Below are 13246 nucleotides of genomic sequence, written 5' to 3'. Positions count from 1 at the left end.
CCATCCGTCATGAAGTGATTATCACAGTAAGTTTTATGAACATCCATTGTCTCATACAGATACAAAATTAAAGAAATAGAAAACAACCTTTTCCTCATGACGAGAACTCTTAGGATTTTCTCCCTTAAGGACTTTCACATACAACACACAGCCGTGCTGATTATCTTTATCCTGTTGTGCACCGCACCCCAGTACTTATTTACCTGATATCTGGACGTTTGTACCTTTTGACTGTCTTCATCCAATCTCCCCTCCCCTGATTCCTCACCTCTGGTAACCACATATCTGGTCTCTTGTTCTGTTTGTTTTTCAAGTATAACTGAACTACAGCCCTACGTTACTTCCTGAAACACAGCAGTGTAAGTTGATTTTACTATACATTTCAAAAAGTCTATTACAATACGTCACCACACAATAATATTCCATAGTTACTGACTGTATTCCCCACACTGTACATTTCATCCCCTTGACTCATTTACTTTTGTAACTGGAAGTTTGTCCCTCTTAATCTCCCTCACCTATTTCTTTCCTCTCCCCATCCTCCTCTCCTCTGGCAACTACCTGTTTGTTCTCTATATCTATAATTCTGTTTCAGTTTTGCTATGTTTGTTCATTGGCTTTTTAAGATCCCACATAGACGCGAAATCACACAGTATTTGGCTTTCTCTGTCTGGCTTACTTCACTTATTAGCATAATGTCCTCAAGGCCCATCCATGTTGTCACAAACAGTAGGATTTCCTTCTTTCTCATGGCTGAATAATAATATACACATACACAGACAACATCTTCTTTATCCATTCATCCACTGATGGACACTTAGGTTGCTTCCATATCTTGGTTCATTAATGCTGTAATGAACATAGGGGTGTATGTGTCTCTTATAATTAGTGTTTTTGTTTTCTTCAGATAAATACCCCAGAGTGAACTGCTGGATCATACAGCAGTTCTACTTTTAATTTTTTGAGGAATCTCCATACTGTTTTCCATAGTGGCTGCACCAACTTACATTCCTACCAACAGTGCACAAGGATTCCCTTTTCTCCACAGACCACAGACTCACCAGCACTTGTTATTTGCTGGCTTTTGGATAATAGCCACTCTGACAGGTGTGAGGTGATATCTCATTGTAGTTTTGATTTGCATTTCCCTGATGATTAGTGATGTTGAGCATCTTTTCACGTGCCTGGTGGCCATCTGTATGTCTTCTTTGGAAAAATGTCTACTCAGATCCTCTGCCCATTTTTTAATCAAGTTTTTTTTTTTTTTGATGTTGAATTGTATGAGTTCTTTGTATATTTTGGACCCCTTATTGAATACATTATCTGCAAATATCTTCTCCAATTCAGTAGGTGGTCTTTTTGTTTTGTTAATAGTTTCCTTTGCTGTGCAAAAACTATGTAGTTTGATGTGGTCCCACTTGTTTAGTTTTGCCTGTTTCCCTTGCCTGAGGAGACATATCCAAAAAAAATTACTAAGACCGATATTGAAGAGGGTACTGCCTATGTTTTCTTCTAGAAGTTTTATGGTTTCAGGTCTCACATTTAAGTCTTTAATCCATTTTGGTTTTTTGGTTATTTTCTTAAATTATTTATTTTTGACTGCGTTGGGTCTTTGTTGCTGCACGCGGGCTTTCTCTAGTTGCGGCGAGCGGGGGCTACTCTTTGTTGTGGTGCGCGGGCTTCTCATTGTGGCAGCTTCTCTTGTTGTGGAGCACGCGCCCTAGGCACACGGGCTTCAGCAGTTGTGGCACGTGGGCTCTAGAGCGCAGGCTCAGTAGTTGTGGCACACAGGCTTAGTTGCTTCGTGGCATGTGGATCTTCCTGGACCAGGGCTCAAACCTGTGTCCCCTGCATTGGCAGGAGGATTCTTAACCACTGTGCCACTAAGGACGTCCTTTTAATCCATTTTGAACTTGTTTTTGTGCATGGTGTGAGAGAGCAGTCCAGTTTCATTATTTTTCATGTAGCTGCCCAGTTTTCCCAACACCGTTTGTTGAAGAAGCTGTCTTTCCCCCACTGTATGTTCTTGGCCCTTTGTCATAGATTAATTGTCCATATAAATGTGGATGCATTTCTGGGCTCTCTATTATGTGCCATTGATCCATGTATCCATTTTTGTGCCAGTACCACACTGTTTTGAATACTGTAGCTTTATAATATAGTTTGAAATCAGGGAGCATGATACCTCCAGCTTTGTTCTTCTTTCTCAAGACTGTTTTGGCAATTTAGGGTCTTTTCTGTTTCCATACAAACTTTAGAATTATTCTAGTTCTATGAAGAATGCCATTGGCATTTTGTACTTATTTTAAAATCTATTCACAGCAAATTTCATTAAACATACTCACACACCAAATTCTTTTGTTTTTTTGCTTTCCCACTAAGGATTTATAATTCAGCAAATAGTTACACATTTGATTACAGAAAAACAGGGAGGTGGGTTTCTTTCTGTTCAACAAAAATGTAACACGAGTCACACATGCAAGCCACTTCTGAAATTTTTAATTTTCTAGCAGCCACATTAAAAAGTGATAAAGGAACAGGTAAAATTAATTTTAATAATATATTTTATTTAATCTAATATATATACACATTATTGTCATTTCAAACCTGTAGTCTATATAAAAAAACTATTAACAAGCTATTTTACGTTTCTGTTTTGTACTAAGTCTTCAAAGCCCAATGCATATTGTAATTGACACGTATGTCACATCTCAATTTGGACTTGCCATGTTTCAAGTGCTCAACAGCCACATGTGGCTGGTGGCTACACACTGACAGTGCACATCTAAGATAACAAGTATGTTTCTACAGAACATCTTTAATCTTGAACTTGTCCTATATTATTTTCCCTGTCTGAATGTAGAATAACCCACAAAGAAAAAATAGGTCGGACTTCCCTGGTGGCGCAGTGGTTAAGAATCCGCCTGCCGATGCAGGGGACACGGGTTCGAGCCCTGGTCCAGGAAATTCCCACATGCCGCGGAGCCACTAAGCCCGTGCGCCACAACTACTGAGCCTGTGCTCTAGAGTCCGCGAGCCACAGCTACTGAGCCCGTGTGCCACAACTACTGAAGCCTGTGTGCCTAGAGCCCGTGCTCTGCAACGAGAAGCCACTGCAATGAGAAACCTAATTTTTTAAAAAAATAGGTAATATGGGTAATGACTCACAGAGAGAATACCAAAACATCAGGAAATATTATTATTACCTTATATCACAACTATATTATTACATCAGTAACATATTGAAACTATATTATATCAAAACAATAAGGTATCTGAGAACCAGTACTGTATGTTTAGTGGCACTTACTGCTCAATAAGTATTATGGAAAATTTCCTAGGAGACCAGTCTCATTTGAGACTGATATAGATAAGCCATCATGTACTTACAAATTATGCTGGACCACGCTGGAGAGGAAAAACATGTAAATAAACAACATTCCACTCTGCTAAACTCTATTTCTCTCAACCACTTCAATGCCACCAGTCTCACCAAGCCAGAAATAGGGGAAGCCGTCTTTTCAGGTCCCATTTATAATTCGTCAGCACAAGTTCCACTGCCCCCTCAATAAACACTCTTGCACCTGGAATTTTCCTCTATTCTACTTTAATTAATGATACAGGGTAAACCTTATTACATTCTGGAAAGGTCCACCTAAGAACTTTCAAACTCTGAAAATCTTATTTCTGAAACACGGTTCTTTCCTTTCTTCTACGCCTACTAAATCTACTCTTTGTCCATAGTATAACCTCTGACCTATCATCCCTAACTTTTTGTTATTCACCTCCATTCTGGTTTTATTTGTTTTTCTCCCAGCCTGAGCAATCATTTCAAATACAGCCTCACATCATCTTTTTTTTTCCAGTCATGTTTATTTTTACAAACCTTTACTTCTGCATTAAACAGTTTTCTCCATTCTACCCTCAGACTTCTGAACCTTCCTGCACATGGTCATGTATATGCTTGCCAAGCACATACACAGTATATCAAAAGTCCTCGGAATTCTATTCTCAAGCGTCGTATTTTCTTCCCTTGTATTTTCCCTGTGGAAAATTTCAATTTCCCATGGTAACCGGCAATACTGGTAGTTTGAGAAGAAAGCAGACCCAAGATCTCAAAGCTAAAAAGAAGTGATGGAGCATGGATTTAAGATTAAATGGTCTGTCTTCAGATCCTAAGCTCTTAACCACTAATTCTGTAAGATTTCATATATGTAAAATTCTAGAAAATGCAAACTAATTACAGTAACAGAAAGCAGACCGAGGGTTGCCTGGATATGAGGGAGGAAGTGGGGAGGAGAGAAGAATATCAGGGAGAGGCAGAAGAAAGGGGTTACAAAGAGGGACAAGAAAACCTTGGGGACAGGTGTTCTTTATCTTGACCGTGCCACTGGTTTCAGAGGTGTATGTGCCGAAACTTACCAAACTGTACATTTTGAATATATGCAGTTTATTTGATGACAATAAATTTGATTTTTTTAAGTAAGCAAAATTAGAAAGCATGGTATTAGAACAGGAATAAACCAACAGACGTTTGCCACAGAAATGCAAGCCCAGACACACACACTCACACCATTTAGTGACCCATACACATATAAACAGAGGTGACACTGTAATCAGTGAGGAAAGCACAGAGTATCTGATAAACTGTTTTTAGACAACTGGCTACCCATACTGAGGGAGGTGGGAAGAACCCTGACTCATATCATACACAAAAATGAATTCTAGATGAATTAAAGCTTTACATATAGAAAGCAAATCTTTAAAACTTTTAGAAAGAAAGATACTGTTTAAGTATCTTTTAAGACAGGGCAGCATGGAAGGATTTTTTTTTTTTTACAGACCCAGAAAGGATACATCCTAAAGAAGAAATACTGGTAAAGCCAACTACCTTAAAATTCAAAACTCCTACACGTCATTTACCATTTTAAAATGTTTTAGTATTTTACCTATATTTTAAGTGCCTGAAATAGTTCTTAGTACACATACTACTAAGGAAAATAGAGGCATATTTATACTAACTTTTTTTTAAAATTTATTTTATTTTATTTATTTTTATTTTTGGCTGTGTTGGGTCTTCGCTGCTGTGCACGGGCTTTCTCTAGTTACAGCGAGCAGGGGCTACTCTTCATCGCAGTTTGTGGGCTTTTCATTGTAGTGGCTTCTCTTGTGGCAGAGCATCGGCTCCAGGCGCACGGGATTCAGCAGTTTTGGCACGCAGGCTCAGTAGCTGTGGCTCGTGAGCTCTAGAGCGCAGGCTCAGCAGTTGTGGCGCACAGACTTTGTTGCTCCACGGCATGTGGGATCTTCCTGGACCAGGGATCGAACCCGTGTCCCCTGTATTGGCAGGCGGATTCTTAACCACTGCGCCACCAGGGAAGTCCCTACACTAGCTTTTTAAAATGTTGATATTTTGTGAACTGGTCAAAATAAATATGACGCAACACTGAACTTCAAGTTTCAAAATGTATGACCATTTACAATCACTCCAAAAAAATTAAATACCTAGGTCTAAATCTAACAAAACATGTATAGGCTCTGTATGCTGAAAATTACAAACGGCTAATGAAAGCAACTGAAGAAGATCTAAATGAGTTCTTCCCATGAATAGTATATGAAATGGAAACTTGACATGTGTAAAGATAGCCAATCTACTTAAATTTTTCCTCAAAGATGAGGAAAAAGAAAAGATTACTCAGCAGTGAGAAAAAAAAAAAAAAGTGCTTTACTGACAAACAGTAGAACTACAATAAGCCAAGCCCAGCGAATCCAAAAGATGTTACATTACAAATTTCCAGTTTTGGTGCCTGAATTCAGCACTAGAGAGCTCAGAGCAAGAATTAAAATCCAATGCAGAACAAAGATGGAATACATGATCACCACTGAGTTCTCCAATGGCCCTTTCTAAAGTGCAAGGTGACAAAATTCCTTAAGTTACCCCCAGTTTTCCTTCATCTACCTATTAAAATCAGAAACACTCCACTATGCAAAGAAGGAAAAAAGGTCCAGAAGGGAAATGTCAGAACAGACTGAATATTTATTCAATAGGGAGAAAAGAACTGCCACCACAGAGCGAAGATTCTTGTGAATAGGAAATTCAACGACCAGGCTGTCGAGATGCCAGAAGAACTCACTGACCCTTATCCACCTGGCGTTTGTTGAGGCTCAGCTCCAGCCGGCCTACGTGGCTACTAGTCCCATCTGACAGCATCAGATGTGGCTCCTATTAGTGAACCCATTACAGGGCATCCATCAGCCAGGGCGAGTCAAGAGGGAGCTCCTTGAACCCTCTGACCCGCTGCACAGTTAAAGAGGTCAAAGTCTTAGAAAGTACACATGCCAGAAATCTAAAAATAAATAAATCTCATGCCAAGTCATTTCTACCTAATTCCTACATTCTAGTTTGTATTCCGTATACTATATATTCCACTTCTAATATGTATTCTATATATCCCAATAACCACAAGCAAAAGAACAAAGCAACTCACCTTAAAAACATTTTACCCAATACCCTTGAAATACACTATTAAATTCTTATTGCAGAAGTCAAAAGCCCAGACATTTAAACCTGTAGATAAGCTTGAACTGCCTTGTCTCTCAGTTCTTCTCAGCATTAATTTCAGAAAAATGAAAGGCTTTCCATCTGTGGGTCAGGAATCAGAATACAGCAGGAAAACGTCCCTCATCACTTCTAAGTGTTTCTCATTCTGATGGGACCAATGTCTCAGGATAATAACTGTGAGGACTCATATTGCTGCTTCTTTACCAAAAGTACCCAGATGCCCCAGCTGCACTTTTACGTTAGATCCCTGACTCTGCTAAATGACCTGGAAATGGGCCTGCACTAACCACTCATAAATACCCGCATGCCGATTTGAGGGAATGTCAGTCAGGTATGAGACCCACAAGAATTGGTGACTGAAAAAGGTAAAGAATGAAAACTCCTGTTATAAACATACAAACCTTTGGTGTTACTGCAGTGGGAAATGCAGGTTTTGATATTAAAAATATTTCATGTCACAAATATTAGCCACAGAAACTACCCAAGCCCATAGTCTAATTACTAAGTGATCTTTTCAATTCAAATCACCTGTGTACACTTTTTCTTGATCTGCTTTTTCATGCAATGCAGAATTTAAATGGGCTAGTCTGGAGAGCTGAGATAAAAATAACCACAAAAACCACTTTGCTACTACTAGATTAATTGCTCTGAATTCTACACTGATCTTTTGGTTTGGTGTGAACTAAATTCAGAGTATAATTTTGCGTGAGGTCCGTATTTTGCAAACCGCAAAAAACATATTCAGGAAAACCCCTCACAGACTAGCAGGACACACAGTCATCACCCTAACACCATTCTTGGCAGGAGGAATAAGACCTTTTTTATTCACATCAACTGAGCTGGAGGAACAGCATCTAACCAGCTTGCCAAGCATCAAGGTCTGTGGCAAACAGGTTAGGCCAACTTCAACAAAATCAGAAGGTTTTTCCTCCACAAGACTTTCTCTACCAAAGGACATGAACAGAAAAATGGCTACCTTGCTGTTTTGGCCTTTTACTTCTGACCACAAAAGTATTAATTATCTCAACCCATCTTAACCTTCTTTTGTTTTACATCAATAAACAGATCTACCTAAGAGCACATTAGCACTAGTAACTGCATGCCAGTGACAATGGCATGTTTCCTATAATTCCTCTTTTGCAATTATATGACTCACTGCCTTTCTAACTCTCTGACCACACCTTTTCAGTTTTCTTCACTGGATCCGCTGTCATTTCCCCCTCTTTACATCTCACTCGATACAACCTTCCTCTGGAGAAACCAATTCATCCCTAAGGCTTTAGCCACTACCCCCATAATGACAGCTTCCTAATATTTATTCCTAGCCTATTCCTAGCCCCAACCAGTTCTAAAAACCTGAGATTCTAACAAAAGTTTCTGCTTTCACTGAATATTTAGTTTAGAATGAGCTTTTTTGGTTTTAATCTTTTCTTTTAAAGGACCTTTAAAGATCACCTAATGTGGTCACACATAAATGTAAGTTAAATATGAGTACTGTCTACTATATTATTTTCTGCATTTTTCCTGTATTTCATAAATTTTTTTTTTAATTTATGTATTTATTTATTTGGCTGTGTTGGGTCTTTGTTGTTGCGCGTGGGCTTTTTTTTAGTTGCGGCAAGCGGGGGCTACTCTTAGTTGCGGTACGCGGGCTTCTCATTGCGGTGGATTCTCTTGTTGCGGAGCACGGGCTCTAGGCGCGTAGGCTTCAGTAGTTGTGGCACATGGGCTCAGTAACTGTGGCTCACGGGCTCTAGAGCGCAGGCTCAGTAGTTGTGGCGCACGGGCTTAGTTGCTCTGCGGCATGTGGGATCTTCCTGGACCAGGGCTCGAACCCGTGTCCCCTGCTTTGGCAGGCGGATTCTTAACCACTGGGCCTACCTTAGGAAGTTGGTATTATTATTCTTCTCAGTGACAGATGAGAAAATGGAGGATTACAGAGGTAAGATAACTCATCCAAGGTCACATAACTAATAAATGTAGAAGGCTATTTCAAGCCTAGGTCTGACTCCAAAGCCCATGCTTTGACCACAGTGCTACTAAATCCAGACCACCTCTGTGAAGGTCAACCGATTAAAGGAGATGTTCATAAAACTGGAGCAATTCCATAGATACTATACACTGTACACTGCCCAACACAAAAGGACCTCATTCCATGGACCCTGAACAGGAAAAACACCAGGTCTTTTCCCACATCCCGTTTTTCCTTCAAGAATTTTAAAATTAAAAAAAAAAAACAAAAAACAAAAAAAAACTCCTGAATCCATGTTCTTTTTCATATGTGCTTAATTTTGTGATTTGAGAGCTGGATGAAAGTCTAGGGTAGCTTCAGAGAGGAGGATGAGATCGATAAAGAGCAATTATAGGGGGCCTCCCTGGTGGCGCAGTGGTTAAGAATCCTCCTGCCAATGCAGGAGACACAGGATCGAGCCCTGGTCTGGGAAGATCCCACATGCCGCGGAGCAACTAAGCCCGTGCGCCACCACAACTACTGAGCCTGGGCTCTAGAGCCTGCGAGCCACAACTAATGAGCCCGCGTACCACAACTACTGAAGCCTGCAAGCCTAGAGCCTGTGCTCTGCAACAAGAGAAGCCACCGCAATGAGAAGCCTGTGCACCACAACAAAGAGTAGCCCTTGCTCGCCGCAACTAGAGAAAGCCCGCGCGCAGCAACGAAGACCTAATGCAGCCAAAAATAAATAAATAAAATTATTTTTTTAAAAAAGAGCAATTATAGGAACAGAAAGATAGCAATTATAGAAATAGGCGAGAACTTTCAAAGAGCTGGTTCAAACTGTCTTTTATGGGATCCAACAGGAGAAAGCTGCTTTGGAAAAAGTGAGCCTTGTCAAGTGTCACCAGAGTAATTTAAGAAAAAATAGCAAATCCTGATAAACAGGCATATAACATTCATATAATCACCCCAAATTCAAAAGGAAGTTAGCTTTTCTACTGTTATCTTTTAGAATGAGACCCTTATATTTGAGCAGTTGTCCTAATAACTTACAGGGGTAATTGCTGAAACTCAGTTAGTCCTAAAAACAAATATAAAAACCATCCAAGAATGACCACAAATACAGTCTTTGTTCTCTATGGTACAAGAAACCAATCACAAGCCCATCTGTGTGAGACCTAGCTAATAAGAACACTATTTCAGAGGGGGGTACAAAGAGAAGGATGGGTTGCCAAGGGGAAGAAGTCATCTATTAGACTGTGACAAGCTTTTAAGTGTTTGCATTATCATTAACCAACTGCCTGGTTCCCTGGTTCCCACACCTGCCACCTCCATCCAAAACTATCACAGCAGCACTTGCCAACAGGCTCAGCTCCAAAACACTGGCGCCCTCTTCTGACCGTTTTGTAGTACTGCATCCATACCAGGCACTGATGTGAAAATCTCTAATAAAGCCACAAATTAATAAATTTGCAGGTAACATTTTCCAGATAATTCTGTATTTGCAATTCCCTGAATAAACCTTAATTTAGCTTGATAAAAATGTTAAATAGCAGACCTTCTACATAAAATTTATGCCAATGAAAAGAAAAGCAACAATGTTCTCTTACCGTTTTAACAGTTTACATATATTAGCTGATAGTATTACAAGAATTAGAAGGATGCCAATAACTGACAGACAAAGACCTTACTATGTGCCAGGCACTAGGAGTGAATAAATTAGTTTAATGCTAACAACCTAATGAGGCAGGAACGCCTCTTCATCTTACAGGTGTAAAACGAGGCACAATGAACTTAAGTAATGTGCCCAGGACCCTGCACCTGGTAGCAAGTGGTAAAACTGAAGTTCACACTCAGTAACTGTGACTCCAGAGCCAGAGCCTTATCTACCCCAAAATATCCCTCTGAGGTATCATGATAAAATGAAACGTGATCAAAATAGAAAAAGTATAAGTTGTAAGGAAAATTATAAATACATCATCCAAATCTCTCATTTTCAACAAAATCCCTAACTGTAAAAAAATAAAATACTACACGAAACATTTTGGTCATTTTCCCATTCCTCCTCGCTTGAAGATTCTGAACTTCTGGGTCTAAGATGTTTTTATGCCTTCTTTTTACTACCCATTCCTTTCTTCATTACACTATGCCTTTATTTATCTATTATCTTGTTCTTGAAAAGAAAAAATTAATCCATACTATACGCTTTATTTTTCTTCTATACAGCAGAACTGCTTACCTATTCCTACCTAAATTCTCTATTTCATTGAGATCTTTAGAAAATATTTTCCTTAAGACAGTAAATCCAAATAGCATCATCAATTCCTTCTCATTGCAAATATGATAGATTCTCATCTGCCTGGAATTATTTAGTGTGTTCCTACCTCTAATCAAGGCTGGCAGACTAGATAATCTTCTAATATTTCTAAAAATGCTAACTTTATTTTCAAACAGGACATGAAGGCACATGTCTAATAATCTGCAGTTCAAAACAAGATTTATCTCAAACATTTCTAGATTCCACAGTTTGCCTACTTAAAGCTATTCATAATACCAAAAATTAAGGACACTTAATAACCCAACACAGGCTGACCAAGCTCACTCCCATTCATGACTGAAAGATTTACCACGGGTGAAAACAAATGCTTTTACAACTATCGTTTCATTTCATAACATTAGTTTAAAGTCTACTTAGAAGCACAGACGTAGTCAAAGTCTGAAGTATCAAAAACATATATTAACTGCACCGGTTTAATCTGTTAGATACAAGAACAATAGAAACAAGATGGTTATAGTTTAGTACTATAACTGACCACATCGCTAAAGAATCCATCATAACATTATTCATAGCTCCCGTATCTCAACACAACAAGAAGTGCACAGGTAACACACAAGAAAAGGTGCCAAGGAATGGGCTCCGTGCAAATCCCACAACTCCTTTTACCTCGTTCTGCAGGATGGCAGCCCTCGAGGCTCCTTAGCAGTCAAGGACTCCTTCAGCACTTCAATGTGCTGCTTGCTGTCTGAGAACTGGTTGGTGAGTGTTTCTAGCTTTGTCTGTAGGGCTAGTAGTTCTCTGTCCTTTCTGGACAGCTCCTGCTTCACCTGACCAATCTAGAGAAGAAGAAAAAGCAGTGTAAGGAAAAAAGAAATAAAACCACCACCTCTGATCTGGATCTTTGACAGATCCATGTCAAGATATACAGCATTAACTTTATGACAGGACACAATTCATCTTTTTGCACCATCTAATCTTAGCTGACCACCCCCCCCCAAAAAACAAAGCTTATTCAACTAATAGCAAAATTTCCAGTTTTCATTTATTGTCTCCCCTAAACTGTTGAAATCCATTAGAAAAGGAATGGAAGAAGAAAAATCCCAATTCACTTAGATGACTATGAGACAGCAGTAAGCATCTGAACACGACTAAAGCAGTTTTCATCTTATTAAGTCATAAGAAACTTCAAATCATACAGCAGGATTAGTGTAGATGGAATACAGAAAGAAAAAAGAAACTTCCTACTATTGCTATTTAAACTCAAAAGCTGCACATTTATTTTTTCATTGTTGTTTTTTTCATTCTCAAATGAAAGTATACATAAAGTCCTTCTTAGAAAGCCACTTTAGTGTTATAAGGCATTATAAACATGTGCTTTCTAAAAATTATATAATTTTGAGGAGTTAGGGGTACTGACCTAAAAGAAAGATTCCACCTACAAAGTTATATTACCTACAACATGTCATATCAACTAAATGGATAAAAGTATATAACCTAAATAAAGAACGCATAAAATCTCATTCTCTAAGAATCTACGTGTGTAATCAAATTTGAATTACTCTGACAGAGTAATCCATAAATCAACAGGTGCCACTCACTCCCCCAGAAATTTTTCTCATCTTAACTTAGAAAACATTTAACATCAAACATCTCCTTTACATTTCTACCGTGTTTCTAAGAATTTTTACTCTTTTATTCTAAATGTAAGCCAAATTAACAGAAATCATATCTGTTTTTACATTGTATCTACTGCCTAAGCAAGGTAGCTATGCACTAAAATATAGACTCTTGGAAGTATAAATTTCACAAGAAGTCAGTAATCTCAGTACCACTGATGAAACAAAAAATACTTTTTAAAAAGTTGAATGTATCTAAAGTATTTTGACTGAAATAATCTTAGGCATAAGGGACAAAGTTTTTGAGAACAATTTCCCATGAGAAAGTATGAAATACATTTGACTGTAATTAAAATTACTTTTAAGGAGGACTAAAAATAAACTTATAATTTACTGTTCTGTTTCATCAGGAAGACAAGCATTTTTCTCATATGCATGAAATCTCTACTTACAAATAGAATATTCATTCATTCAACAAACATTTCTGTGTGCTCACTGTATGCAAAATACTCGCAGCTGCTAAGGACATCACTGGAAGATAGCTGTAAACAGCAGCTCCTTCCATCCTGTAACTCAGATACGTACCCAGGAGCTGCCACATACTGTAATGGTGTAGCATCTTTCATGACATCCCTTTACCAACATCCCACCCCTAACAAACAGAATGCACTAAAAACGCACTTGTGGTATGAATGAATAGTCAGGAGAAACGTTCAAAATGTTCTCACCTCATCAGCTAAAGAACTATGGCTTAAAGATTACTCAAATTTCCAGCTACCTCTAGACCATGTGATCAAAAATAAATATAAAATCTCAGTTTCCTCATCATCTGCATT

At 38.6% G+C, this 13246-nt stretch overlaps 1 protein-coding gene across 1 annotated transcript in view; it reads right to left on the bottom strand.

The window, feature by feature from the left end:
* LOC132363422 (ELKS/Rab6-interacting/CAST family member 1-like) overlaps positions 1-13246 on the bottom strand; it is a 120209-nt gene that overhangs the window by 47083 nt on the left and 59880 nt on the right. The window contains 2 exon segments of the mRNA XM_059919124.1: positions 11461-11487; positions 11490-11630. Coding sequence (XP_059775107.1) covers positions 11461-11487; positions 11490-11630 — 168 coding nt within the window.

This window comes from Balaenoptera ricei, chromosome 3 (assembly GCF_028023285.1).
Source record: "Balaenoptera ricei isolate mBalRic1 chromosome 3, mBalRic1.hap2, whole genome shotgun sequence".
Taxonomy (NCBI): Eukaryota; Metazoa; Chordata; class Mammalia; order Artiodactyla; family Balaenopteridae; genus Balaenoptera; species Balaenoptera ricei.
This window is presented reverse-complemented; position numbering and strand designations above follow the sequence as displayed.